Source organism: Chanodichthys erythropterus, chromosome 18 (genome assembly GCF_024489055.1).
Source record: "Chanodichthys erythropterus isolate Z2021 chromosome 18, ASM2448905v1, whole genome shotgun sequence".
Classification (NCBI taxonomy): domain Eukaryota; kingdom Metazoa; phylum Chordata; class Actinopteri; order Cypriniformes; family Xenocyprididae; genus Chanodichthys; species Chanodichthys erythropterus.
The window spans coordinates 8,372,354-8,399,552 of NC_090238.1; the positions used below are offsets into that span (position 1 = coordinate 8,372,354).

Below are 27,199 nucleotides of genomic sequence, written 5' to 3' on the forward strand. Positions count from 1 at the left end.
CATTCTAATATGCTGATCTGCTGCTCAAGAAACATTTAATGTGTACAATTGTACAAAATATTTATATATATATATAATCTTTTGTAACATTATAAATGTCTTTACTGCCACTTTTGATTGATTTAATGCATCCTTGCTGAATAAAAGTATTCATTTCTTTAATTTCTTTTCAAAAAAATAAAAATAAAAATTCTTACTGACGCCAAACTTTTGAACGGTAGTGTATAATGCTACAGAAGCTTTGTATTTCAGATAAATGCTGTTCTTTTGAACTTTCTATTCATCAAGGAATCCTGAAAAAAAAGTACACAACTGTTTAACATTGAAAATAATCATAAATGTTTGAGCAGCAAATCAGCATATTAGAATGATTTCTGAAGGATCATGTGACACTGAAGACTGGAGTAACGATGCTGAAAATTCAGCTTTGATCACAGGAATAAATTACTTTGTCAAATATATTTAAATAGTACACAGTTATTTTAAATTGTAATAATATTTCACAATATTACTGTTTTTACTGTATTTTTAATAAAATAAAAGTAGCCTTGGTGAGCAGACCAGACTTCTTTTAAAAACATAAAAAATCTTAGTGGTTCCAAACTTTTGGACTGCACTGTATATATTTATAGAATTTTTTTCAAGCGTCCACCTGAGTTTAGAGGGGAAGTTGACATTGAGGATTTCTGGAAATCAGTCAATCTTGAGATGATTGGTCGAGGATTTGTTCCCAGTAAGTGTTTTCTCTTTTAACCCACGAGAAAATTGCACTTTGTCTCAGTGTTTATATAATGTAGACTTCTAAATATGTGCATTTGTCTCAGGCTGGACCAAAAATCCATTTGCTGTGCAACCTAGTTATTCAAGGTGGGCTCCATGGATAGGACACAAAACTAGGATGGATCACACTGTACTGAACACAGAATTTGCAAAAGTTGCAACAGCAAAGGTCACTTCAGCTGAAGCGCAAATGATGAATGTGTCAGAAACCCGTTTCGTGGATGAGCTGATGAAACAGAAGGTATAAATTTTGAGAAAATTAAACTAATTGCTACAGTTGAATCATGTTCCCTTTATTAAAAGAATTGTTCTGACTATGTTCTTACTTTATATAACAGGTTGGTGTTGTCAGAAAACTCTGCAAGGCCTGCAATATTGACTCTAAAGGTTCTCGCATGGATCTCATTTCAAGATTGCGAGCAGAGATGCAGAACAGACAAAATGTTCCAGAAAATTTGGGGAGCGTCAGGTGGGAATAATGATATTTTTCTTTCATGAGATAACTATTGAAAAATTTCAATTTTCACATGTCCTTATTCAATTTTGTATTATGCCCACATGGTGTGGTGTATAGCATAAAGTTTAATTTGAGAGCAGAGAGTCCCAGAGATTTTGCGGACCTGTTGTTGTCATGGAAGCATATTCCTAATGTTAGTATATATGATTTTGCACGAGGCTTGGCCACACATGGCAATTTGCGTGTACCTACAGATATCCCGTTTCTTCCACAGGAAGGGAGACTTGCTGAGCCAACACCAGAAAGCATCAGTTCAGCAAAGCAGGGAAAACTGAAGGTGTCTCATCCTTGGCTGTTTGAGAAAACAGACAATTCAAATTCCAAAGGCCATCCCATAACTGGATCATCTGAGCACTATGTGTTGTATGACAAATTACATGAATCAAACACGAAAGACCCCCAGGATGTACTCAGAAGAATTAGCCTGGTCCCAGAGCTACAGGGTTGGCTGAATAGCCAAATTGCAGAGCAGTTTTTTGCAAGCTTGCGAAAAAACAACTATTTCCTCAACAACATGGCACCTTCAACGCACATCTTCATTATGCACATCATTGTTCATCACAAGAACACTTCCACAAACCAAAAGCTTCTGGAGGTACAGCTGCAACGTGGTCACAGACCTCATGGTCTTGAAAATATCACCCTTTCTGACTTCTAGGTTAGTAACCAAAACCTATGCTGCACTGCTTTCTGTTATAAATTGCAGTAGTAAACTTGTTATACCCTTTCTTTCTCAGCCCAACAAGCCAGTGACAGAGAAACTGTTCAGCACCATCCACATCAGTTAAACCTTTTTTCTTGTAACTTTCAATGTTTTTTTTTTTGTTTTTTTTTGTCTTTATGCTTATACTTTTGTCTTAATATATACAGAAAACTGTGGAGCTCAATGTGAAATATTCACTAAGTGTGAAAATATTGCTGCTTGTTGAGCGTCATGGACTTTGGGAAGTCATCCAGCTCAAAAAGAACTAGTTAGTTTCAATAATTAATACAACAGTTTAATTTAATTCTGTGGTACTTTTTGGATGTTGTTATTGTTTATAGCTCAACTATATACTGGACATTGAGAGACCAGGAAATGAGCTGATTGTCCGAACCGCGAAGACAGTATTAACCCCTGCTGACTTTTGGACATTGGGCTTGAACAGAGACATGGAGTCCACAGTAAGATCATGGCTGTTTTACATTGCTTTATATGTTTATTTTAACATTAAGTCCTAATACACATTGTAATTATATACTTTTTTTTCAGATTGGAAATAGTTGTTTTCAGTTGATTGAAAGCATTGCACAGTCAAAGGTATTTTGAGTATATATTTTGATACTAAGAAATACATGTTGGTACAGTGTACATATTATAAAAAAATTACAATACTTGAGTACTTACAGTACATGTTTTGAATTCTGCCTTGTATACACAATATCCTGCAGGGCAAGAACATTTACATAGCTGACCTTTATGTTGTAACAACATGGCTGCCACCAAACGACAGTGATCCATTTTTGACTCTGCCTGTAAGTACAGTATATGCTGTTATATTCCCTGTTATTCTCAGTTATATGTTTACTTAAACTTTCTGTATCATGTCAGGATGATGCTCACTTAAAAGACGCACTTGTGATTCCAGTTTGGACACCAGGACACTACCAGTTGTGTGTACGTATTCACACTGCATTTGAGTGATTTTTTTTTTTTTTTTTCGTTTATGACCATAGTGCTTTGATTTCAGTGTATGCAAAACTGCAGTAAGTACCAAATAGATGTAAATGTACACATTTTAAAATAACTTTTCATGTGTTTTAAATGTTTTTTTGTTTGTATGTTTTTTTGTTTGTTTTTTGTCAAATGTGAAAATAGAAAAATGGCAGATTGTGTTGTTTTTAATGTAATGAAGAACAATCAATACTGTACATTTTCTTTAGGTTTTGAAGCCAGTCCGGAAAGATATTTTCTTTTTAGACTCTAAATGCTATGAGACACCACTTGGATTTGGTGCCCAGAGATGCAAAGCTCTGTTGAGGTCTTTTGATGAATTTATATAAAATGTGCGTTGCGCTTTTGTTCAGAAATGGTCACGTTCATATGAACTGTCTCTACGTGGCAAGATCATCTTATTTCAGAGATTGTTCAGTTGTTGCTGTTTTCTTAATTGCATGAAGGTTTGTACTTGTTCTAATATATTTCAGGTTTTTCAGACCTTTTTTTTCATCCGGAATGACCTTTTAGATTTAAACGCCTTGTGTCATTCTGAAGCTTGATGAGGCCATGGACAAATTACAGAAAGCTCAATTTTCAGAGGACAGAATTGATGCTCTGGAACCTTTCTGCTTTATTTTTACTGAGGAGGAGGACATGATCTTTTTCCTTGATCATGTAGTTGATGTTATGAATCTGAAAGTATTCTGTCAAACTGAAACAAAAGAAAATACATAATGTGCTTCTTTTCAGAAACAAAAGAAAATGCATAATGTGCCTCTTTGCATTCCTTCTGTTTTTATTTTATGGAAGTGTTCTAAAGTTTTATTCATTTTTATATTGTACTATTTTATAAAACTATTGTCAGTTTATCCAATAATAAAAATAGTTAATACAATAGTTGTAAATGGACTGCCTCCTTGTGACAGGTTTAAAAAATAAAATAAAATAAAATTGCATCAACCTAATGTTTTTTTTTTTTTTTTTTTTATCTATAATTTTGGAGTATAATTGTGTGTTGCTATTTAAACCTTTTAGTTCTCTTTTATCTTTGATACTGATTAGCTTTGCTGGTATAAATGTTAAAAAGTCCCAGCTTACTTTAATGGCAAAGAAACGTTACAACATTATAATCATACAATAAACAAGCAGTCTCGTTATAGAACTAAAGTACTTTAAATCGTCTCTATTGGCAACGCGAACAAACGAACGGCTGGAAACTTATTTCCGGTTTATTTGTGTCGATTGCAAGTGACGTGGCAGGAGACTGCAGGTGTCGACTGTAAGTGACATCACTTGCAGAGGAAGTGCAGGTGTCAGAGAGTGCAAGTCAGACAGTGCAAGTGCAAGTCTGCATCCGCCACTGTTACACCCACAATGCGAGAGTGGGTGTCTGTTTATCACAGCTGACACAGAACAAAATAATGCTACATGAAAAATAAAGCACAGATGATGAATGAATGACACGGAAGCACAAAAAAAGAATGTACAGTACAAAAGAGTAAATACAAACAAGAGTTTGTTGTTGGTCACCAACAGCACAGCAGCTCTAGACAATCAATGACACTCAAACCCAGTGTTACTCACATGTGAAACAGAATCAAAGCAGTCTCCGCCTTCCCGTTTAGCTCTCTCCAGCACTGGAAAGCTTTTCTAATATTAACGCGGGTCCTAAAGCACTTGCCCAGTCATAAACATTCATTCCAGTGATATTCTATTGAGCTCTTTTGTATTGTGTGTCATCTGTCTTTCTGCAGTCTTTCTTCAAATCTCCCTCCTGTTTGTTCTCTCTCCTCGACCGTCATACGCCCCTAATGCTGATTGGCTATACGTTTGTTGTTGGTGTCGGCCTGACTAACTTCCAAACAGTGTTTTTGAAAATACGGCTTACCCAACCTTTAACAAAGACTGTTTGTGTTTGGATACTCCTTTGCCGTACGCTGCTCCATCAAATAATTTTTTTAATAGTTTGTAGAATAGCTACTTACAAGATATGTTAAATCAACAGAAATGCTGTATTTACTTCTTTAAAATATAATTAGCTTGTAGCAAAGTTTCAAAGTAGTTTCACCAACACTTTTTGCATTTTAATGAGTCTGAATGCAACAAATTGACCCTTTTGAGTCATTTGACAGAATTTATATCTGCCTTACAAGTGCAGCGACTCTTTTCGCAGGATCAAGATGAAAAGGCCACAAAGCCAGTCTTCTCATTGAGATTCGTAACTTAATATGCAGGGAAATTACTTCAGCGCACACTCAATTATTTGCTGCTTACGCCACTGCTGAACCCTGAATACAATCCAAGGATGTGTGAAGCCAATATGATGATACTTAAAATAATAAAATGCCTAGCTTTTGACATAAAGAAGCCTTTGAATGTGGAATGAAAGATGCATGGGCATATTGCTTTTGACCCCACACTTTCCCCAGTGTAGATGTCTGTAAATCTAAGATTGCTTTATTCTTTCCCCCCACCCCACCCCACTCCAGCATGCCTGCAATATGAAAGCAGGTAGTGGGAGTTTCTTCTTGACACAGATCAATAAGCAGTCTTGCTATTCGTTATCAGAGATGACTTGTAGAGATCCGGTGGCAGGGGTGGCTGCAGGGCTTTCATGATGGATGACAGAAAAATTGACCCTAAGATCAGCCACTGCACATGCTTTAATCTTTTTTCTTTTTTTTCACTGAGAGTGGAGACAACACTTATGGCACATAATGATGCCGCAAAGCTCTCAAACTTGATGTGACCATCAACAGACCCACCAGTGGGTCCATCCATCCACAAAGAAAAACAATGCCAAATGCAAATAGAAAATATAAATAAAATTAAATAGCAAAAATTTAAATACAAATTAGTAACACCGGCGTAGTGTAAACTACAGGTGTACAGTGGGTACGGAAAGTATTCAGACCCCCTTAAATGTTTCACTCTTTGTTATATTGCAGCCATTTGCTAAAATCATTTATGTTCATTTTTTTCCCTCATTAATGTACACACAGCAACCCATATTGACAGAAAAACACAGAATTGTTGACATTGTTGCAGATTTATTAAAAAAGAAAAACTGAAATATCACATGGTCCTAAGTATTCAGACCCTTTGCTGTGACACTCATATATTTAACTCAGGCGCTGTCCATTTCTTCTGATCATCTTTGAGATGGTTCTACACCTTCATTTGAGTCCAGCTGTGTTTGATTATACTAATTGGACTTGATTAGGAAAGCCACACACCTGTCTATATAAGACCTTACAGCTCACAGTGCATGTCAGAGCAAATGAAAATCATGAGGTCAAAGGAACTGCCTGAAGAGCTCAGAGACAGAATTGTGGCAAGGCACAGATCTGGCCAAGGTTACAAAAAAATTCTGCTGCACTTAAGGTTCCTAAGAGCACAGTGGCCTCCATAATCCTTAAATGGAAGACATTTGGGATGACCAGAACCCTTCCTAGAGCTGGCCGTCTGGCCAAACGTCTCGGTTACGTATGTAACCCTCGTTCCCTGAAGGAGGGAACGGAGACGTACGTCAGTAGTGACCGACGAATTGGGATATCACTTAGAGAGCCCTATCATCTTCGTGTAAACTAAAACAAGCCAATGGAATTGGCGTGCGATATTTGCATAATGCGCACCGCCCCCGACAGGTGTATATAAATAGGAAGCAGATGCAATCGCACTCTGTTTTTCGCTGAGGAGACAACTGGTGTCCGCGCTACAGCGAGGGTACAGAAACTGTGGCGACGGGACGTACGTCTCCGTTCCCTCCTTCAGGGAACGAGGGTTACATACGTAACCGAGACGTTCCCTTTCAGTCGGTCACGTTCGACGTACGTCAGTAGTGACCGACGAATTGGGATCCCAACTAAAGCGCCACAGTTACGAAACCCCTTCCAGTGCCCAGCGCAAGCTCAGCCACCCATAGCACCGGCTGGCGGTGAAGGGGGCGAGCTTACACCGAGAGAGTCTACTGCTGTCTAACCACTACCCACTAAGTAAACTAGACACACTGGGGAAGCGAACCCGTAAGGGACGCTGCGGAGACCACTACCTACCCAATGGGGGAGGAGTTTACGTGGGAAATACACACATGGACTGGCCCGGGGGGCAGTACGCATATGGAGTCCCTGGGATGGCTCCACCTGGTAGGGGGAGACTCATCTGACAGGTGACAGCAGAGCTGGCTCTGCTAAGGGAAAGACACGGACTCGGCCCGTAGGGAGTTTTAAACCGTGGAAAATACACATATGGGACCGCTCACGTAGAGGGGTCACGACATATGGGCCCCAGCCAACAGACAGCGTCAGCGACGGATGTAGGCCTGGCATCAGACACTCCGCAATGTCCGAGCCGAAGGGGGAGGCGGAGGAACTCGACAGGGTTCGCCAAGCGGGGAACACGACTGGAGAGAAAGTATGCACGTATCCGGCCAGTGGCGGGAATGGCATTGCAAGCCGACACTTAGAGTGGGTACAACACGTCTACCGAATAGTGGATGCGAGTACACGTGAGGATACCGGCTCTACACGTAGGCTATAAAACCTAGCGAACGTGTTTGGTGTCGCCCAGCCCGCAGCTCTACAGATATCTGTCAGCGAGGCGCCATGAGCCAGCGCCCAGGAAGAGGCCACCCCTCTGGTGGAGTGGGCTCTCAACCCGAGCGGGCAAGGCACGCCCTGGGATTCGTACTCCAAGGCGATGGCATCCACTATCCAGTGGGCCATCCTCTGCTTGGAGACAGCCTTTCCCTTCTGCTGGCCTCCGTAACAGATGAAGAGCTGATCTGAGGACCTGAAGCTTCGCGTTCTGTCCACGTAAACGCGCAGAGCGCGGACGGGACAGAGCAAAGCTAGGGCTGGGTCTGCCTCCTCCGAGGGCAGCGCTTGCAGGTTCACTACCTGATCTCTGAAGGGAGTGGTAGGAACCTTGGGCACGTATCCAGGCCGGGGTCTCAGGATGACGTGAGAATCACCGGGCCCGAATTCTAGGCACGTTTCGTCGACCGAAAATGCATGCAGATCCCCTACCCTCTTCAGGGAAGCCAATGCAACCAGAAGAACCGTCTTAAGAGACATTAGTTTCAGGTCGACTGATTGCAAAGGTTCGAAGGGATGACCCCGGAGAGCTGTGAGAACCAGGGTCAAATCCCAAGAGGGTACGGAGGAAGGGCGAGGAGGATTCAGTCTCCTGGCCCCCATCAGGAATCTGACGATCAGATCGTGTTTCCCCAGGGACTTACCCTCAACTGCATGGTGATGTGCGGCAATAGCGGCAACATACACCTTGAGGGTGGAGGGAGACAGCCTTCGCTCCAACCCATCTTGCAGAAAGGAAAGCACGGATCCGACAGAACATGATCGGGGGTCCTCTCGGCGAGAGGCGCACCATTCGACGAACAGGTTCCACTTCAACGCATAGAGATTCCTAGTGGAAGGAGCTCTAGCGGAAGTGATAGTGTCTACGACCGCTTGCGGGAGATCACTCAGAACCTCCGCATCCCGTCCAGGGACCACACGTGGAGGTTCCACAGATCGGGACGCGGGTGCCACAGGGTGCCCCGTCTCTGAGTCAGGGGGTCCTTCCTCAGAGGAATCGGCCAGGGAGGTGCTGTCGCGAGGAGAATGAGGTCTGAGAACCAGGTCCGAGTGGGCCAGTACGGAGCCACTAACAGAACCTGCTCCCCGTCCTCCCTGACCTTGCACATGAGTTGTGCGAGAAGGCTCACTGGGGGAAACGCATGTTTGCGCAGACCCGGGGGCCAGCTGTGTGCCAGGGCATCCGTGCCGAGCGTGCCGCCGGTCAGGGAATAAAACCACTGGCGGAGGGCAGTTTCCGGGGAGGCAAACAGGACTACCTGGGCCTCGCCGAAACACTGCCAAATCAGCTGGACCGCCTGGGGGTGGAGCCGCCACTCGCCCGCAAGTAGATGCTGCCGTGGCAGCTCGTCGGCTGCACGGTTGAGCACACCTGAGACACGAGTGGCCCGAAGGGACCTCAGAACCTTCTGACTCCACAACAAGAGATGGCGGGCGAGTTGCGACATGCGACGGAAGCGTAGACCACCTTGACGGTTGGTGTACGCAACGGCCGCAGTGCTTAGTGAGCGGACTAGAACGTGCTTGCCTGACAACAGCTTCTTGAAGCGGGCCAGCGCAAGACGAACCGCTAGCAACTCGAGGCAATTGGTATGCCAATGCAGCTGAGGCCCCGTCCAAAGACCTGTCACTGCATGCCCGTTGTACGTGGCCCCCCATCCCGTGGCAGAGACATCTGTGGAGACCACAGCGTGCCTGGACACTCGTTCGAGGGGTACTCCGGCCCACAGGAACGAAGGGTCCAACCACCGGACAAGGGTGCGACGGCAGCTTGGTGTCACGGGGACACGGAGCGTGCCGCACTGCCACGCCCATCTCGGGACCCGGCCGCGGAGCCAGTGTTGAAGCGGTCTCATATGAAGCAATCCGAGCAGCGTTACCGCGGCTGCAGATGCCATATGCCCCAGGAGCCTCTGAAAATCTTTCAGTGGAGCCGCTGTCCTGCACTTGAGCGAGCTCAGGCAGTTCAACACCGACTGGACGCGCACCTCGGTGAGACGCGCAGTCCGTGCGACCGAGTCTAGCTCGAGACCGAGACAAGAGATCCTCTACCCGGGGGCGAGTTTGCTCTTGTCCCAGTTGACCTGAAGACCCAACCGGCTGGGAGCTACAACCATGTCGGGTAGGACTTTGTACTGACATGCCCGACCCTCGAACGCAGACCGACCTAGGAAGGGTCTGTGTCGAGGCAGAATCGAGACATGAAAGTACGCGTCCTTCAGGTCTATTGCTGCAAACCAATCCTGGGGACGGTCCAGGATTGGCCGTAGCCCACCGCCCTTTTACGGTACAATGAAGTAGGGGCTGTAGAACCCCGACTTCATATCGGCTGGAGGGACCGGCTTGATTGTACCCTTCGCCAGGAGGACAGCAATCTCCACCCGGAGAACAGGTGCACTGCCCAACGACACCGGAGTGAAGTGGGCAGCCCTGAAGACCGGGGGACGCCGGGCAAACTGAATCGCATAGCCGAGTCTGATAGTACGAATGAACCAACTGGACAGGCTGGGGAGCGTGATCCACGCCTCCAGACACTGAGCCAGCAGGACCAAAGGCACCACAGACGCACCGGGGGTGGGGCAGCAAGGCAGAGAGGGACCCGACCCGGACGGCTTGGGGGCGGCCCGGAGTGGGGTCAGACTCTGCGAGGCAGCAGTGTGCATGGGAGACAGCGCACGGGACGCGGTCTGCACCATCACACTGCCACCTGCTGGCGAATGGGGAGGGAGCTGTCAGCGGCGAGGCGGAGCCTGGCACACTGACAGACACCCCTTGTTGTGACCTGGAGTTTGAGGAAACTGCTCTTTTTGTGAAAAAGTGGGTACCGCTGGACTCCAGAGAGCCAGCGGCGGTGGACAGACAAACACAAATTCCCCCCGGCCCTCCTCCGGGGGTGGGAGAGATGGTGGAAAACTCTCCCGAAGAGCAAGATCCTTCCCCTCCAGGTTGCCCGTCTCAGTGCCGTGTTTTGCTCTTACGTTTACCACCGGGCTTAGCGGAGACGGGCTGGGCACCATGCCCGCGACCGGCACCCTGCTGTCTGGCTGGTGTAGGCTGCTGCTTTGCCGTCTTAGCAGGGGCGGAGGACGATGCAGGCGGGCGCCCTCGGCGACGAGCGGGCTGAGGCTGAGCAACGGGCGGCTGGGTGGAGGCAGCAGCGGACCGCCGTGGCATGACGTGACTGATAGCCTCAGCCTGCTTCTGTGCAGCGGAGAACTGATGGGCGAAGCTCTCCACCGCGTCGCCGAATAGGCCGACCGGGGACACGGGGGAATTTAGGAACCTCTGCTTATCGGCATCCCGCATGTCCGCCAGGGTCAGCCAGAGATGGCGTTGCTGGACTACCAAGGTAGACATCGCATGACCAACAGCGCGTGCTGTCACCTTCGTCGCCCGGAGGGCGAGGTCGGTGGCAGCGCGCAGCTCCCCCAGCAGCTGTTGGTCAGGACCTTCCTGGGGCATTTCTGACAGCGCTTTTGCCTGGTAGACCTGCAAAAGCGCCATCGCATGCAGGGCAGAGGCAGCCTGCCCACAGGAACTGTAAGCTTTCTCAGTCAGACCGGCTGAGAATTTACAGGCCCGGGACGGGAGACGCGGCTCACCACGCCAGCCAGCGGCCGTTGGACACAGTTGCATCGCAACAGACCGCTCGACTGGCGGGATCCTCGCGTACCCCCTGGCTGCCCCGCCGTCCAGGGAGGTGAAGGCGGACGCGGGGCCAGGCCTCGAACGAACACTATACGGTGTCTGCCAAGACCTGGTCACCTCGTCGTGCACCTCCGGGAAGAAAGGCATTGGGGCGGGACGCTGGGGCTGACCAGCGCGACCCCCCCCAAGTACCAATCATCCAGCCGAGATGGGCCGGGACAGGGTGGAGGGTTCCACTCGAGCCCGACACACAAGGCGGCAGGATGGGTTGCGGTGCTGATGAGGGGGCAGGGGCCCGCGGAGCGTTTCCGCTCGACGGGGGAGCCCTGACCGTTATCCTCAGGTCGCCCTCCCTATACAGCGCCGTACCGTCATTCCGGTTCCCGGGGCCGGAAAAAACGGTCGTACTCGGCATAGGAGAGGGGACTCCCGCTTCCTGAGACTTCAGGAAGGAGAGCCTCGACCTCAGCACCGCGATGGTCATGTTCCCGCAATGGGAACATGAACCATCCACAAACGCTGCTTCAGCGTGCTGAACGCCCAAACACGAGATGCAGCGATTGTGCCCATCAGCAGGGACCAGGGAACGACCGCACCCAGTAACGCACAGACGAAATGACATACTGTCAGGGTTCGTCTGTAAAGCTCTTTTAGAAGGGGAAGTCAACTCACTCGTGCTGAAGCACCCAGGGAGCGACGTGATGTGTCAGGTACACCACTCCCTGACACACCGAGGAACCGGCCCAAATCGCTACCTCACACACACTCTTTGTGTTGCTGTGAAAACAGCAGTTTAGAGCTTATAGCTCGGCTCCTCGGACACTCGCGACCTCGCTGCACGTGCCCTCTTCACCAGCACCGAAGCTCGCTGCAGATCCTCTTCTGAGGCAGTGTTTTAGAACAAAAAACACACGAAGAAAAGAGTCTTCTAAATAGGACACCAGTGAATGGCTCCGAAGCGAAAGACAGAGTGCGATTGCATCTGCTTCCTATTTATATACACCTGTCGGGGGCGGTGCGCATTATGCAAATATCGCACGCCAATTCCATTGGCTTGTTTTAGTTTACACGAAGATGATAGGGCTCTCTAAGCGATATCCCAATTCGTCGGTCACTACTGACGTACGTCGAACGTGACCGACTGAAAGGGAACTAAGCTATCTGGGGAGAAGAGCCTTGGTGAGAGAGGTAAAGAAGAACCCAAAGATCACTGTGGCTGAGCTCCAGAGATGCAGTCGGGAGATGGGAGAAAGTTGTAGAAAGTCAACCATCACTGCAGCCCTCCACCAGTCTGGGTTTTATGGCAGAGTGGCCCGAACGGAAGCCTCTCCTAAGATGGTGAGAAATAAGATTCTCTGGTCTGATGAGACCAAGATAGGGCCTTAATTCTAAGCGATATGTGTGGAGAAAACCAGGCAGTGCTCATTACCTGTCCAATACAGTCCCATCAGTAAAGCATGGTGGTGGCAGCATCATGCTGTAGGGGTGTTTTTCGGCTGCAGGGATAGGACGACTGGTTGCAATCGAGGGAAAGATGAATGCGGCCAAGTATAGGGATATCCTGGACGAAAACCTTCTCCACAGTGCTCAGGACCTCAGACTGGGCCAAAGGTTTACCTTCCAATGACCTAAGCACACAACTAAAACAACGAAGGAGTGGCTTCACAACAACTCTGTGACTGTTCTTGAATGGCCCAGCCAGAGCCCTGACTTAAACCCAATTGAGCATCTCTGGAGATACCTAAAAATGGCTGTCCACCAACGTTTACCATCCAACCTGACAGAACTGGAGAGGAAAATGTCAACAATTCTGTGTTTTTCTGTCAATATGGGGTGGTGTGTGTACATAGAGGGAAAAAAAGAACTTAAATGATTTTAGCAAATGGCTGAAATATAACAAAGAGTAAAAAATTTAAGGGGGTCTGAATACTTTCCGTACCCACTGTAACTGTAGCAAAACTTTTGTGTTTTAAAATAAAAACGCACTAGTGTAAATGGGGCCTTATTTCAGCTAGTTGCCTAGGCAACATTTTGGCAACATTTCTGATTTGTAGTTAGTTTAACTTAATGTATAAAACTGAATAAAAAATGAATAGCAAATATATAAACATATTTAAAATGACTAAAACTTTACCATAAAATGAAAGAAAAAAAAAAAAAAAAAAAAAAACGAATGCAAAATATTAATAAAAAACTATAGGCCAATAAAGGCCAATTTACACTGCACAGACAAACACCAACAAACATGTTTGTTGGGTTTTGTCTGATCAGTGAGTTACCCCTGTTGGCATCTGTTGGAGTTGGTTGGAGTTTGTTTTCACCTGACTGACTATGTTCATGTTCAGTGTTTGTCGGTGTCTGTTGGAGCAGTGTGAACATGACAGTTATTTTTCATAAAATTCTAAATCCAACTGCCAACCTGTTTGTTGGTGTTTGTTGCCGTTTGTCTGTGCGGTGTGAATGGACTATATGCACGGGTTACTTCCTGGTTGTCGTTAAGCCAGCTCGGGCACTTCCGGTGAACTGTTAGCTGTTCATTCTGTAGTCGTTGTACATCGACACAAAACCATATATGGTTGACTTTTTAATGTTGTATTTATATTTTAATGCAGTTATTACATTTACCTAATTTGCCAATAAACCAGTTTTATTGATTGCAATAAAGACAAAGCTATTGGGACTGTTTAAAAATGTCGTGTCTGTAATTAGACACACACACACATTTTTTCCCCAGCACTTTAAATGTTATTTTTGCGATGACCACAAACATAATTTGTTCATCCTTCTGAAATTGTCCCCATTGTAAAACCAAACGTTTAAAAATGTAGGAAATTTAACATTTGATAAAAAACACTTATTTAAAAATAAAAAAGACAGTAATTAGCACTTTAACCAGCAGGTGGCGGCAAAGTAGCATTTATTTGCGCACATATCAGCCATTTCCTCTAAACGTTTTTCACTTCGTTTTTGACTAAATATTAAACATTATAAAATAATTAGGTTTGAAAAAACATTTTGTCAATGTGAAATATGAAATACTCACAAAATCTTATGAAAAACAGTAACTTTTATTGTGAATTAATTACACAAAGCGAGCACCGCGCTCTCCCTTTGTAATCACAGCAGATGTCAGTCAGAGCAGCGCAAGATCAATGATTTCAGCACTTGTGAAAACACACATTTTATTAAATTAATCTAACTAAAGTGCACAAAAAATATTTAATTTTTTAAGCTTTTTTTCACATAAAAGTGTGAAAACTAATGGTCGAATTGAATTTAGCCGAGGAGGAACATTGAGGTACGTCTTTATTTATTTATTTTCTAAGCTGTCTTACGTTTGAATAACTAAATTAATGTTATGCCTGACTATTTAAGTTAGGCCTGCACGATAAATCGTTATAAAATCGCGATCTCGATTCACCCTGTTCACGATTTAATTTTTAAATGACTTCGATTTAAAAAAAAATAAAAAATCAGCCTTTATTTTGAAAGGACCGCTCTCACAGGGCTTCACCCTCAGCCAACGACAAAGCGCCTTTTAGTCTCGTGTTTCACTCGTCGAGCGAGCGCGGTAGTTCAGAAGTATACAAAATGGATATTGAAGAAAACCCAGGTCCTTGTGATGAGAATCAGCCAACCACTCAGTCTCAACTTATTCCGAAAAAAGGCTCACATTCGGTGGTGTGGAAGTATTTTGGATTCAAGCAAGAAGATGAGGGTCAATCTGGTGTGATTTGCAAGGTATGCTTTGCCCTTGTTGCAGCACCGCAAGGTAACAAACACCACAAACCTTTACCAGCACCTCAAACGTCACCACATAGTGCAATATGATGAAGCAGCCGTACAAGGCAAGAGATCCGAAAGTCGTCCAAAAATGTTGAATGGCGTTTCAATTAGCCTATTTAGAGCCATGTTCAGGCCATATTCAGCGCAGTGCGTTAAACTTCTATTTTTGGTAACCTACTTGAATGGCCAGTTGAATGTTAATTGTACAAAAGGCAAGCAGTTAAAGAGTGTTTCTTCTTTATTCATTGAAGCCTCTATGTTTACAGGCCTGTGGTGATGTGCAATGTTCTATAGGTGCCAAAACAAATATTTTTGGTACTTCCAATTTGTTTTGTTTTGTCATGGTTCATGTGTGCAATAAACATTACATTTCATGCGAAAAAAAATCGTTGTAGAGAATCGTGATATCAATTCTAAGCTAAAAAAATCACGATTCATATTTTTCCCAGAATCGTGCAGGCCTAATTTAAGTGACTATATTCTGATTATAAACTAAGTATTACACTACTGATGCTCAACACACCAGCAAATGACATCTCACCAGAAGTTATCGAGCTGGCTTATATTAATGCGGAAGTTCTAAAGATAGCTCCGTGCATATAGTCCATTGGCCTGAAGAGTATAGTTTCAAACTTAAAGCTGCAGTCCGCAACTTTTTTGTGTTAAAAAAATAACATAATGAGAATATACAACATGAATCCATTTTCCAAACCGTGCTTTTGTCTTATCCTGAATCATTATAGTACACTTATAATAAGTGTTTATATTCGGACTATTTCAGACCAGACTGGTAGGACTCGCCGCAGAGTATCACAGTAACTGCGTGACTCGCCATAGACATACACTGAGAAAAGTAGCTCCGGCTACAATGTTCTTCCGCAAGACGCGTGCAGTTTTGTTTATTAACCGCTAGAGGGCCAAAAATCGTGGACAGCAGCTTTAAAGGGATAGCCAGTCTGTCTGCTTCCTGACCTGGGCCGTAGTTTGTCATGTTTCAGCTCTAAGACTTAATCTTTTTTAAACGCAAAGGAGCGACTGAATCTAATGTGCTGGAAAAGACAGAGGCAATACTTTCTGTTGCAACATCAAGATTTTCTAAGCTGTCTGGTATGCTAAGGCGATGAAACTGATCAGGAAGGTTATTTATAAAGCGATCTTTAGTGGTAGAAGTGATGGTTCTACCATATTTATGGCAGGGAGGCTGCAGCAGAGTGACGACATCTCAGATCATTATCTAATCTTGTGTATACTACATTTAGTTAAAGAAGCTAAACTGCCTCCCTGCCATAAATATGGTAGAACCATCACTTCTACCACTAAAGATCGCTTTATAAATAACCTTCCTGATCAGTTTCATCGCCTTAGCATACCAGACAGCTTAGGAAACCTCGATGTTGCAACAGAAACTATTGCCTCTGTCTTTTCCAGCACATTAGATTCAGTCGCTCCTTTGCGTTTAAAAAAGATTAAGGAATTTAATCCAATACCATGGTACAGTGAGCAGACTCGGGCCCTAAAAACTGCAGCCAGAAAAATGGAGCGTAGCTGGAAGAAAACAAAACTAGAAGTATTTTGCATTTCGTGGAGAGAGAAAATGATTGAGTACAGAAAGGCCTTAAAAACTGCTAGATCTGCCTATTTTTCAAAACTCTTAGAAGAAAATAAACACAACCCTAGGTATTTATTTGATACAGTGGCTAAATTAACAAGAAATAAAGCTTCAACTTCTGATGTTTCCAAAGAGCACAGCAGTAACGACTTTATGAACTTCTTTACTTGCAAGATTGATAATATTAAAGAGAAAATTATAACCATGCAACCGTCTACTACAGTATCGTGTCAGACATTGCATTGTAGTGTCCCTGAGGAAAACTTAATTTCATTTACTGCTTTAGGAGAGGAAGAATTGTCTAAACTTGTTAAATCCTCAAAATCAACAACATGTATGTTAGACCCTATACCAACTAAGCTATTGAAAGAGATGCTTCCAGAAGTCATAGATCCCCTTCTTAATATTGTTAATTCATCTTTGTCATTAGGATACTAAAAACTTTTAAGCTGGCTATTATTAAACCTCTTATTAAAAAAAACACAACTAGATCTTAAAGAATTAGTCAATTACAGGCCAATCTCAAATCTTACTTTTCTGTCAAAAATACTAGAAAAGGCAGTTTCATCGCAACTATGTTCCTTTTTAGAAAGAAATAATATCTGTGAGGATTTCCAGTCAGGATTTAGACCGTACCATAGTACTGAGACTGCTCTCATTAGAGTTACTAATGGTTTGCTCTTATCATCAGATCGTGGTTGTATCTCTCTATTAGTGTTACTGGATCTTAGTGCTGCATTTGACACTATCGATCACAATATTCTCTTAAATAGACTTGAAAATTATGTTGGCATTAGTGGAATTGCATTTAAGTCTTCGTCGTCAGCTAGGAACCTGGGTGTGCTCTTTGATGCCAATCTTTCATTTGAAGGCCATGTTACTAGCATCTGTAAAACCGCTTTCTTCCATCTTAAAAATATATCTAAACTACGACATATGCTCTCAATGAAGAATGCAGAACAGTTAGTTCATGCGTTCATGACCTCAAGGTTAGATTACTGTAACGCTCTACTGGGTGGTTGTTCCTCCCGCTTGATAAATAAACTACAGCTCGTACAAAATGCAGCAGCTAGAGTCCTTACTAGAACTAGGAAGTATGACCATATTAGCCCAGTTCTGTCGTCACTGCATTGGCTTCCTGTTAAACATCGTATAGAATTTAAAATCTTGTTAATTACTTACAAAGCACTAAATGGTTTAGCCCCCCAGTACCTAAGCGAGCTCTTAATGCATTATAGTCCTTCACGTTTATTGCGATCTCAGAATTCAGGCCAGCTGATAATACCTAGAATATCGAAATCAACTGCAGGTGGTAGATCCTTCTCCTATTTGGCACCTAAACTGTGGAACAACTTTCCTAGTATTGTTCGGGATGCAGACACACTCTGTCAGTTTAAATCTAGACTAAAAACGCATCTCTTTAACCTGGCATACACATAACACATTATATATTTATATTTTCAAATCCATTAAAGGATTATTAGGCTGCATAAATTAGTTCAGCCGGAACCAGGAACTCTTCCTATAACACCAGATGTACTTGTTACATCAGAAAAAGAATGGCATCTACGCTAATATTAGTCTTTCTGTTTATCCTGAGGTTAACCGTAGTCAACTGGATTCGGGCCGTTTCCAGATGAGACCGAGGACTGGTGCCTTGACACGACCACAACGAAGCCCTGTATCAGCAGAGATCGAGTCGACTAGATAAGCGTTTCTCAAACTGGGGTACGCGTACCCCTGGGGGTACGTGAGGTGACAAAAGGGGGTACGCGAACAAAATGCGGAGTAGTTAATTTAACTCTACCAAACCTTAAAATAATATTAAAACCGAGCATGTATTTCTAACTGGCAAAATGCCGTAAATCCATTACATTTAATTAAATTACCTCATGTTTTGCAGTCTAAAATGACTGCATCCACACCATCAGCATGCATATGATAGATTGCGTGCAGTCTGCTGTCTTAAATCACACTAAATTACTGCCGTTCTCGACAATGCACCTTTGTAAAAGTGGGGATTTAGCACTTGCATGAAGAACAAATATAGACACAGTGGATTAATATCAATTTAAGACTCAAACTTTCTTCGATACAAAAACATACCTTGTGTGAGTTCTTGTATTTAATGTTGATAACGAGGGAGAATGCAATTGTACCCAAATATCCACGTGACTGCAAACGTGCATTATTATAGCCTACAACAGGTCAAAAAAACAAAACGTACATTTTAAACGCAGTACTGTCAGTATTTACTCTATTTTGCAACGAAAAAATATTTCTAACGAAAACCAGAGCAGAACTACAACACACGAATGCGGCTTTGAACGTATCGTGAGAGTCAATGATTCAATGATTCATTCACAGCCATTTGCTTCATTACTGAATGAATAACTCGATGACTCACTCATGAAAACCGTGACTTGCTGCCACCTACTGGCGGTTTTAGTTTAATATTTAAAAGTATCACTTCTCCTGCGTTCCAATGTCCATACTATCCATCCTAAATAGTATGTGAGATTAAAATAAGTGTGTCCCAAAGCATAGTATGTTGAAAAGAGTATGCCAAAAGTCCCCGGATGGTCTACTATTTCCGGTAGATTTTCGAAGTGTGGATCCGTGCACACTATAGAGGCTAATATTGCCCACAACCCATTGCGCATTGAACGAAGATTCAGTTCAGAACTACAAACACGAGTAAAAAGTGTTAAAAACTACAAAACATGGCGGATATACGCGATCAACGCTGAGAGATTCGAGTGACTAATAATCAGTTTAACCTGATAGAAAATATATATTTAATGTTACCCGTGTTATTTTTCATCTGCAAATACCAATGTGGACTTTTATAAAGATCCGAATGGCCATTAACTTTTAAATGCATCACTATGCATTAATAAGAGGAGAGTTCTCCCATGAAAGACCCGCGACCGCAGATCAACGTGCTGCATTTCTCTCCGATACGGTAGGAAATTAACTAACGTTAAATGAAATGTGGAGGATGTAAGATGATTGACAGGCCAGTTTACGGTGACAGGATGCGACAGAGAGAAAAGACGCGATTGTATGACGTGTTAGTATGTCCCAAAGCTTGTCTACTCTTTTACTACACACTCAAAAGTTGTTCACAGAAAGAGTACATACTTTTAGGGCGTAGTATAAGTAGGCGAATTGGAACGCAGCATTCGTTTTACCATCATTGCATATTTCTCTATTAAACATTTTTTATTTAAAACATTATTTATTTTATAAAGTTATTCATAAACGTAAAAATATGCACTGGAAAATCAATTTAGGGGGCAAATATTTTCCCTTAATGGAAAAGGTGTGGCTGCAGTCAAAGTGGAAGAGAGGGGGTACACGGAAGGATGGGAATCCCTTCAGGGGATACTCCATGCTAAAAAGTTTGAGAACCACTGGACTAGATCATCCATTGTGAAGACATCATCAACACGACAGCCGGTGCCACAGTTTCCTCAAAATTATAATCACGATTATTAATCGTGTTTATTCTATCAAAAAAGTAATGTAACTATGGCTATTTTGCAAGTTCTTTACCAACCTACACTTCACCCAAAAGGCCTGTAGGTGGCACAAAAACTTAAATTTAACCAACTATGATAACTTCGTTAGATGGTAAATCAATACAAAACATGGTTTTGGTGAGCGCTTTGTAATATGTATTCACATTAGATTTTAAAGCAACACAATTCGTTTGCAATAAGACAAACCAGATTCAAATTGCCCGGCAAATTCGTAAAGCAAAGAAAAATCATTTCTAGCTGATCAACATTATGAAAACTGGTAAAACCTTTAGGAACTTCAAAAGATAAAACAGTGAAATTCCTAAATATTACTTCCAATATTTCCAAATTATGTTAATTTTCATAGAGCGGGCCAATATCGTGACGATTATTTAAAATCAATCGAGAGAAGCAGATATCGTTATCGTGATAAAATACGATTAATCGTGCAGCCCTAATTTAATTTAATTTGACTTGACATTTGATATTCAACAGTATCCTTGACATTTATTCAACAGTGCTTTTGATCTGCCTGCATTGACACTATTCTTTAAAAGGGAAAATTATATATACCAATTATCAATGTAAAGCTGCTTTGACACAATCTGCATTGTAAAAAGCGCTATATAAATAAAGGCGACTTGACTTGTTGCTGAAACCACGCCCGCCTAGCATATCTATCTTAGATACTATCTAAAATATTAATAAAGATAACAATATCATTAGAAAGTACTACAGTTTTACTGTCAATCTACGGTGATTTTTAAGATAACGTTATAACATTAGATGCTCTAACACCAGTAGGCTAATTAATTTGTGTGGGGTGTGCAAATAACAAAAAATATCAACCGGGACTTCATACCTTTAATGAAAAAGAGATCGTGAGATGAATCCAATCCGTTGCATTTTGGTAAAATTTCAAAACATAAAAAAAACTACTTTTTGTTCATGAAAGCGTTAAATCCATGAAATCTTTATATATTATCCATTGTTTGCATTACATATCTAAGGAATGATTTGCTCTCCATCATCGTTCTTCAAGAAGGGATGCAATCTGAGCATTGTTTATAATGTAAAACTCTAACGTTATACGTACAGTACCAGATATCTGTATAACTCTCAAATGTTCTCTCAAACTAATGAGCACGTGTCCAAAGTGTAATTTTTCAAAATAGTGCAGCAGCAGTAGTGCAGCGGAGCTGTTCACGTCCTTTTGGTCCTTGGACTGGGAATTATGCGTTTCCATGGCACCACTATCAACGCCTAAATTAATCTACAGTGGTCAGGTGGTACAGCGGCCACGTGGTACATGTGGGAGCTTTCAGAAAACTCCCAGCTTACAAGCTGTAATTACGAGCTCTACGAGGACGTGAATGCTTTTTACAAGCAGGAATATCGTAACTACAGGAATTACGAGGCCGCGTGAACGCACCTTTAGCTGAGGTAACATGACGGCTCACAGACAGCAGCACCAATCCACCTGTCACTCAAGTGACCACGCCCTTAATTATGCAGAACTTTAAGACTTGGTATAATTTAAACGGATGAGTTCTAAAAAAATTCACCCCCCTCAGGCAAAATTAGCAGTATAGACCAAAACACAATTTGAATCAGAGTGTAAACATGTTTTTTTCTGCTGTAAACTTTTCGGCTGTTTTAACATGATGGTCAATGAGATTCTGCTCTCTTTTGCAGCCTGTCCCTAGCGGCCAGTCGATGAATCGCAGTTTAAGATACTTCCGTATTGGCTTCACGAGAAACTGGGGGAGGTTGCCGCTTGCTAAAAACGCATGGAAAATGCGTTGGCGCCGCTTTAAATTTAAATTTAAATAAATTTGTATTTAAGACTTTTTAAGGATCCGTGGGGACCCTGCTTTAATCACAAAATTGACTACAAAATCAATGAATTACCATTGAATCGTGAACTTATCTCTGTTATATTTCAGAAAAGGAAAGAAATTGATTTGAAGTTTTGAATGAAATGAGGGCGAGTAAACGCATCATGAGAAAGTGGCCACAGGTGTATTAAGTCCTACCTTAGTAGTGGAGGTCGTACAGGTGGAAGCTAATCGCTTGCAGGTCAGCTCACTATTGGATGTGCTGGTTGTCCCGGTGACTGGGGTGGGCAGCAGCGAGGGGATGATGGGCAGGGGGAGGAGGCCAGGACGGTTGTTGCCGCTGTTGGGAATGGAGGAGGCAGATGTGGAGACACAGCCGTTAACGGTGCCGCCGCAGGTGCTGTTGGAGGCACATCGCTCCCTCCTCTCCCACACACCGCGGAAATCCCGCTCAAAACGCTGATGGTACCGTGACATCATGACAAAGCGGATCAGGAGAACGAGAGACACTTCTGCTCACAGAGAGCTAGAGAAAACCTGATGGAGAAGAAGAAACATCTTATTTTAAAATCTCAAAAAAGTGCTGTTACAAATAAATTGTTGGTGTTTACAAATAAACACCAACAATAAAGATCAGGATCGGCAAAATGTAAACCTAGGCAAACATTTTTGCAAAAACATATCTGTACATACAAGATAGCCTACATACTTAGGTTCAGTACTAGCTTATGACCGCAAAACACCTTTATCATAGTGCATGATTTGTAAACTAATACATTTTGATGTTTGCATCACATAACCAGCTCCATATGTTAAATTTTTCTGATGAGGTAAACTTGCTCTGGATCTCACAATGCAACATTGAGTCCCGTTAAACACAAGTCACAATAAAAGAGCACAAAGTCTTGTAGAACAAAGATAAAATGACTTTGTTGCTTCAGCAAATTTATTTTTATCTCATGTTTGCTTTTGTTAACACTATCGGTTAGAGTAGGTTTAATGTAGGAGGTACATAATTTTCAACCATGATAGAGCATTAACCTTTTAGCGCCATTCACCAGACAATTTTTTTTTTTTCAAACTGCTGTAATAGAGGGTATGCACGTGATGTCACCGTCGACCGTTATGACTGCGGTCACATCCACTGAGTGGCAAAAGACTGAGCGGCAACGTTTGTTTTCAGCGTGAATGTCGCGAGAAAAGCACAAAACACTTCCAAAAAGGGGAAAGAGCTTTTTGATTGACTGTACAAATAGCTTTGACACAAAACTTGAGGTATATATTTAAAAACTGCAGAAAGCAACAGAAAAATAATGGATCACTGAAATTCACAGAAAAAAATGGACTCCAGCAGAGAAACATGGATTTGCAGTTATCATTTTGTGTCAAATTGTTGGATTTTGAGGTAAAATCATACCGTATTGTATTGTTATATATTATGTTAACTCATCAATTAAATATTTGGGAAACGGTCATTTCCCGTTTTTTCGTTTGTTAAAAAAAAACAACAGAAAAACGACTACGACTCGATTTTCGTTTTTTCGGGTCACGGATAGAAAACGGAAACACGACTTCAAAACTCGTTTTCAACATGTAGGCAGTCAGTACACGCCCCTTTCAGCCGATTGGTCAATCAAATTTGAGTCAGTGACGTCATCTTCAGTTCGTTCAACAAAATAACAGTCCTCTACCGCTATATCAGTAGATCGGCTTTCTGTGCAACCTAACACGTATTTCACAGAAATATGTTTGCACAGATAAAAAAAGTTTAAAAAACCTACAGTAAATTTAATTAAGTCTGTTTTTAAGCTGTCATTGTGTTTTTAAAATGTAAAATGTAAATGCCTCTACATCTGTTACCAAGCGCATGACATCCTTTGGGCTACTACCACCGATCAATAGGCTATACATAATGATAGACTATTCTCTATTATAGATCAGTGGCTTCTGCACTCATTTTTTTTTTCTTATTTTAATGTTTTGTTTACATTTTATACATTTAAATTCAATCATTTAGCAGACGCATTCCTTGCCGTAGACTATGCAGTCATATTAGAAAATAGGCTCCACTAGGTGGCAACACCTAATAACGGTATCACCATCGGGGGCTTAGTTTTCCTTACTTATAAATGGCCATGCAGATTTTCTCTCTTAAATTAAACACTTTTATGAACACAGTGAACATTATTATATGTCACAGTCTACTTGCTATCCTCACTTTTTCTGTCTTTCCTTCGCTTTTGAATGAATTAGCTATAAATGGCCCTGAGCATTTTACTTTCAATTTCGATTTAACGGCAATTGGCGATTCTGCGTCAATTGCTTTAGTGGACAACAGCAAAACAAAAATTATTGTATAGTAAACAAAGAACTAAACGAAACGAAGCTAAACGAAAATTATTGTTGCCTTGTCAGTATCATTTCTGTTTTTTTTCCCCCTGACTTTCAACTGACGCGATCATCGTTTCATTATCCGACAAGATATTAAATTAGAATTAAACGAAATTTGATAAATGTCTGTGAATAATTAAAAAAAAATCACAGAGGTTTAGTTTTAGCCTACATGTACAAATAGCAGAATAAACAACAGAACATGAGGGTTCATCATCACGCACCTGCCGCGCTTCTGTGAACGGAGAAAAAAGGATTCAATTATATAAAAGGAATAAATAGCCTATGTCTATGCGCGAAATTTATTTCACTTAAGTAACATATTACCAAAATGAAAGGGGGGCAAATGCGACAATATCGGTTCATTTTTGAGTAGTTCACAGAAAGTAGAAAATGTCTTTGTTTATTTTACGAGCAATGTTTTGTTTTTATTGTGAGTGTACAAAAATAATAGGCCTATTTAACCCTTCACAGATTCGAATGGTGTTATATATATTTGTCCATAAATGTCTGAGTATTTTAAGTTGTTTCCGCTTTTATAAGAAAATTCAAGTAAATGCGTCGGCGCCTCACGCGCACACACAACATCAGTTTTAGTAACTTGACATCACTGTTAACTGTCAAAACATAGCCTATTCAACCAAATATATAAAAGTTATACTGCTCATTTTAAGTAGTCTGTGTAGGCTACAATAAAAGCGTTCAAATAATAAATATAGTTTAGCCTCCAAATCGTGAATATTGAAACATTTGGATTTGTGTCAAATTAGAGAGCCTAGGTTAACGCCGGTTTCTGTTTCAGTTCAGCTTTAAATTAATTAGTTTTGGCTTAACATTTATATATTATTTTTGTCATAAAAATAGCTAGTGGCTGTAATTTTGATCTTTAATGTTTGATCTTTACATATTCCCTCAATCTTTTAACCAAAGGGTTATTAACATTAGCCTATATTCAGCAGGCAATGTTAGGTTATATAAAATAAATAAAGTGAGATGAGCTATTGTTCGTTTTTCAAAATCTCTTACACTACTTATTTATTGTGATTTATTCTATTTATTCAAAATAGAATAAAATAAAAAACATAAACTTTTTTTTTTTTTTTTTTATCTGTGCTTTTCATCCTCTCCTCTGTGTGGGTAGCGCAGTTTCACCATGCATATTAAACTACTGTGGTGAAATGCCGTTCATGGGTATCTCCGCCCATAGGGAGTGTTGATTGAGCGGTAGGTGTATATATAGAGAGCTTCCACAGGCTAGTGTGCGATCGCGTCATTACGTCATTTTTGCGTCTGGGTTTCCGGTAGTCCGCTGCTCTATTCGAGGTAGGTGTTTGCTCGTCCTGGATATGGTTTAGTATTTAAATGGTTTGGTGACTGACTTTTCTGTGCAGCTGGTGTCTGTTTGTGGTTACTCTTAAGACTGCTTAAAAGTGTTGGCTCTCCTACGTTATCGCTATAGTTCCCGTATGAAAAGAAAACGCTGGAATGTATAACACAGTGTGCTGTGAAGGGCGGCTGCTCTCCCTCTAGATACTCACGGTGTATTTATTTATTTTTTTGGTGCGTGCACGATATGAGTTTATTGGGTGAATGTGTAACGCTCTGTTTTTCCATTCAGTGAATTTTAAGGAATTGGTTTGCCGGATATTTAATCGGAAGTCCTGCTGGTTGGCCGGTAACTTGGGTGGGACCTATCGCTGCATGGCCTAGTTCCAACGCTGCTGTTTTGCTTTATTTTTTTATTTTTTTTATTTTTTTTTTGTTTGTTTGCTTTTTGGGTTTGTTATATCCGATCTGTTTTCTCTTATTTGTTCTATGTTGTCTTTGTGTGTTTTGGATTTATTCAGTTTAATCTGTTACTCCTTGTTGAATTCTTTTTCTTTGGTTTGTTAACAATCTTGTAGTTGTACGGCTCTGTTTTTAGTGTCATTTTTGTTTTTGATAGCCAAGTACGTATAATATATTTTTGAGCCCTTTAATATAATTTATTTTGTTTCCTTTTCCTAAAGACCTTTTAAATTTTGTGATTTTGTTTGGTTTTGTTTATTGTGGTATGATTTATAACTAGTGTTGTTTTGCCTTTGTATTTTGATTCCTTTTTTTTTTTTTTTTTTTTTTTTTTTTTCGTTATTAATTTGTGTTTTTTTTTTTTCCCTTTCATCTCTTTGTAGGAGCCGGGGTGACCCGAAGTGGGCAGGCGGGCTATTTTTGGAGGGTGGAAATTCTCCTTTCCCAAACTTGTGTGGTGTGGATTTCCTTGCCGTGGATTGTACTAAGTGTGTGGGTGCTTGTGAGATTTTGTGCGCCGGGGGATACTCAATGGGGGTCGTTGTGAAGCCCACTGCTTAGCCTGCCCTCCTCTGGCCGCACCCCAGCTCAGTGGCGAGAATTGTTGTTGGTGTGGTGATCATTTTGTTCTTTATCTAAATATTAGTAGTCTGGAGTGGTTGACTGCCACCAGCATTGCATTGCTTTATGACCCATGATTCATTTTTTTTTTTTTTTAAACTATGATTCAATAAAGTGCTTTTTTTTTTTGTACATATCCACGTCTCATGGTTTGGTGATTGTGGGAAGAAATTCGAACTTGTGTGCCCTTAGTTGATATTTCCCCGACTGATTCAGGTTGGGGTGACGTAGTCGCTACTTTATATATATTTGAATATGAGAGTGCCCTCGTGTCGCCACATTTGGCGTAGTCGGCAGGGTGTTTCCTTCTAAATATACAGACTTGAGACGTGGATATTGGTGGTAATATTGTTGTGTGATTTTTGTTTTTTTTGGTGCTTTGTGTTTTTTATTTTTTTTTCAG

The 27,199-nt window shown here is 41.9% G+C and overlaps 1 protein-coding gene across 1 annotated transcript in view; it reads right to left on the bottom strand.

Moving 5' to 3' along the window:
• The window catches only part of LOC137006452 (kelch-like protein 29), a 472,167-nt gene that overhangs the window by 270,402 nt on the left and 174,566 nt on the right, over positions 1-27,199 (bottom strand). Inside the window, exon 2 of the mRNA XM_067367229.1 lies at positions 22,195-22,533. Within this exon, the coding sequence (XP_067223330.1) occupies positions 22,195-22,476 (282 nt within the window). The 5' untranslated portion in view covers positions 22,477-22,533. The remainder of the gene's footprint in view (positions 1-22,194; positions 22,534-27,199) is intronic.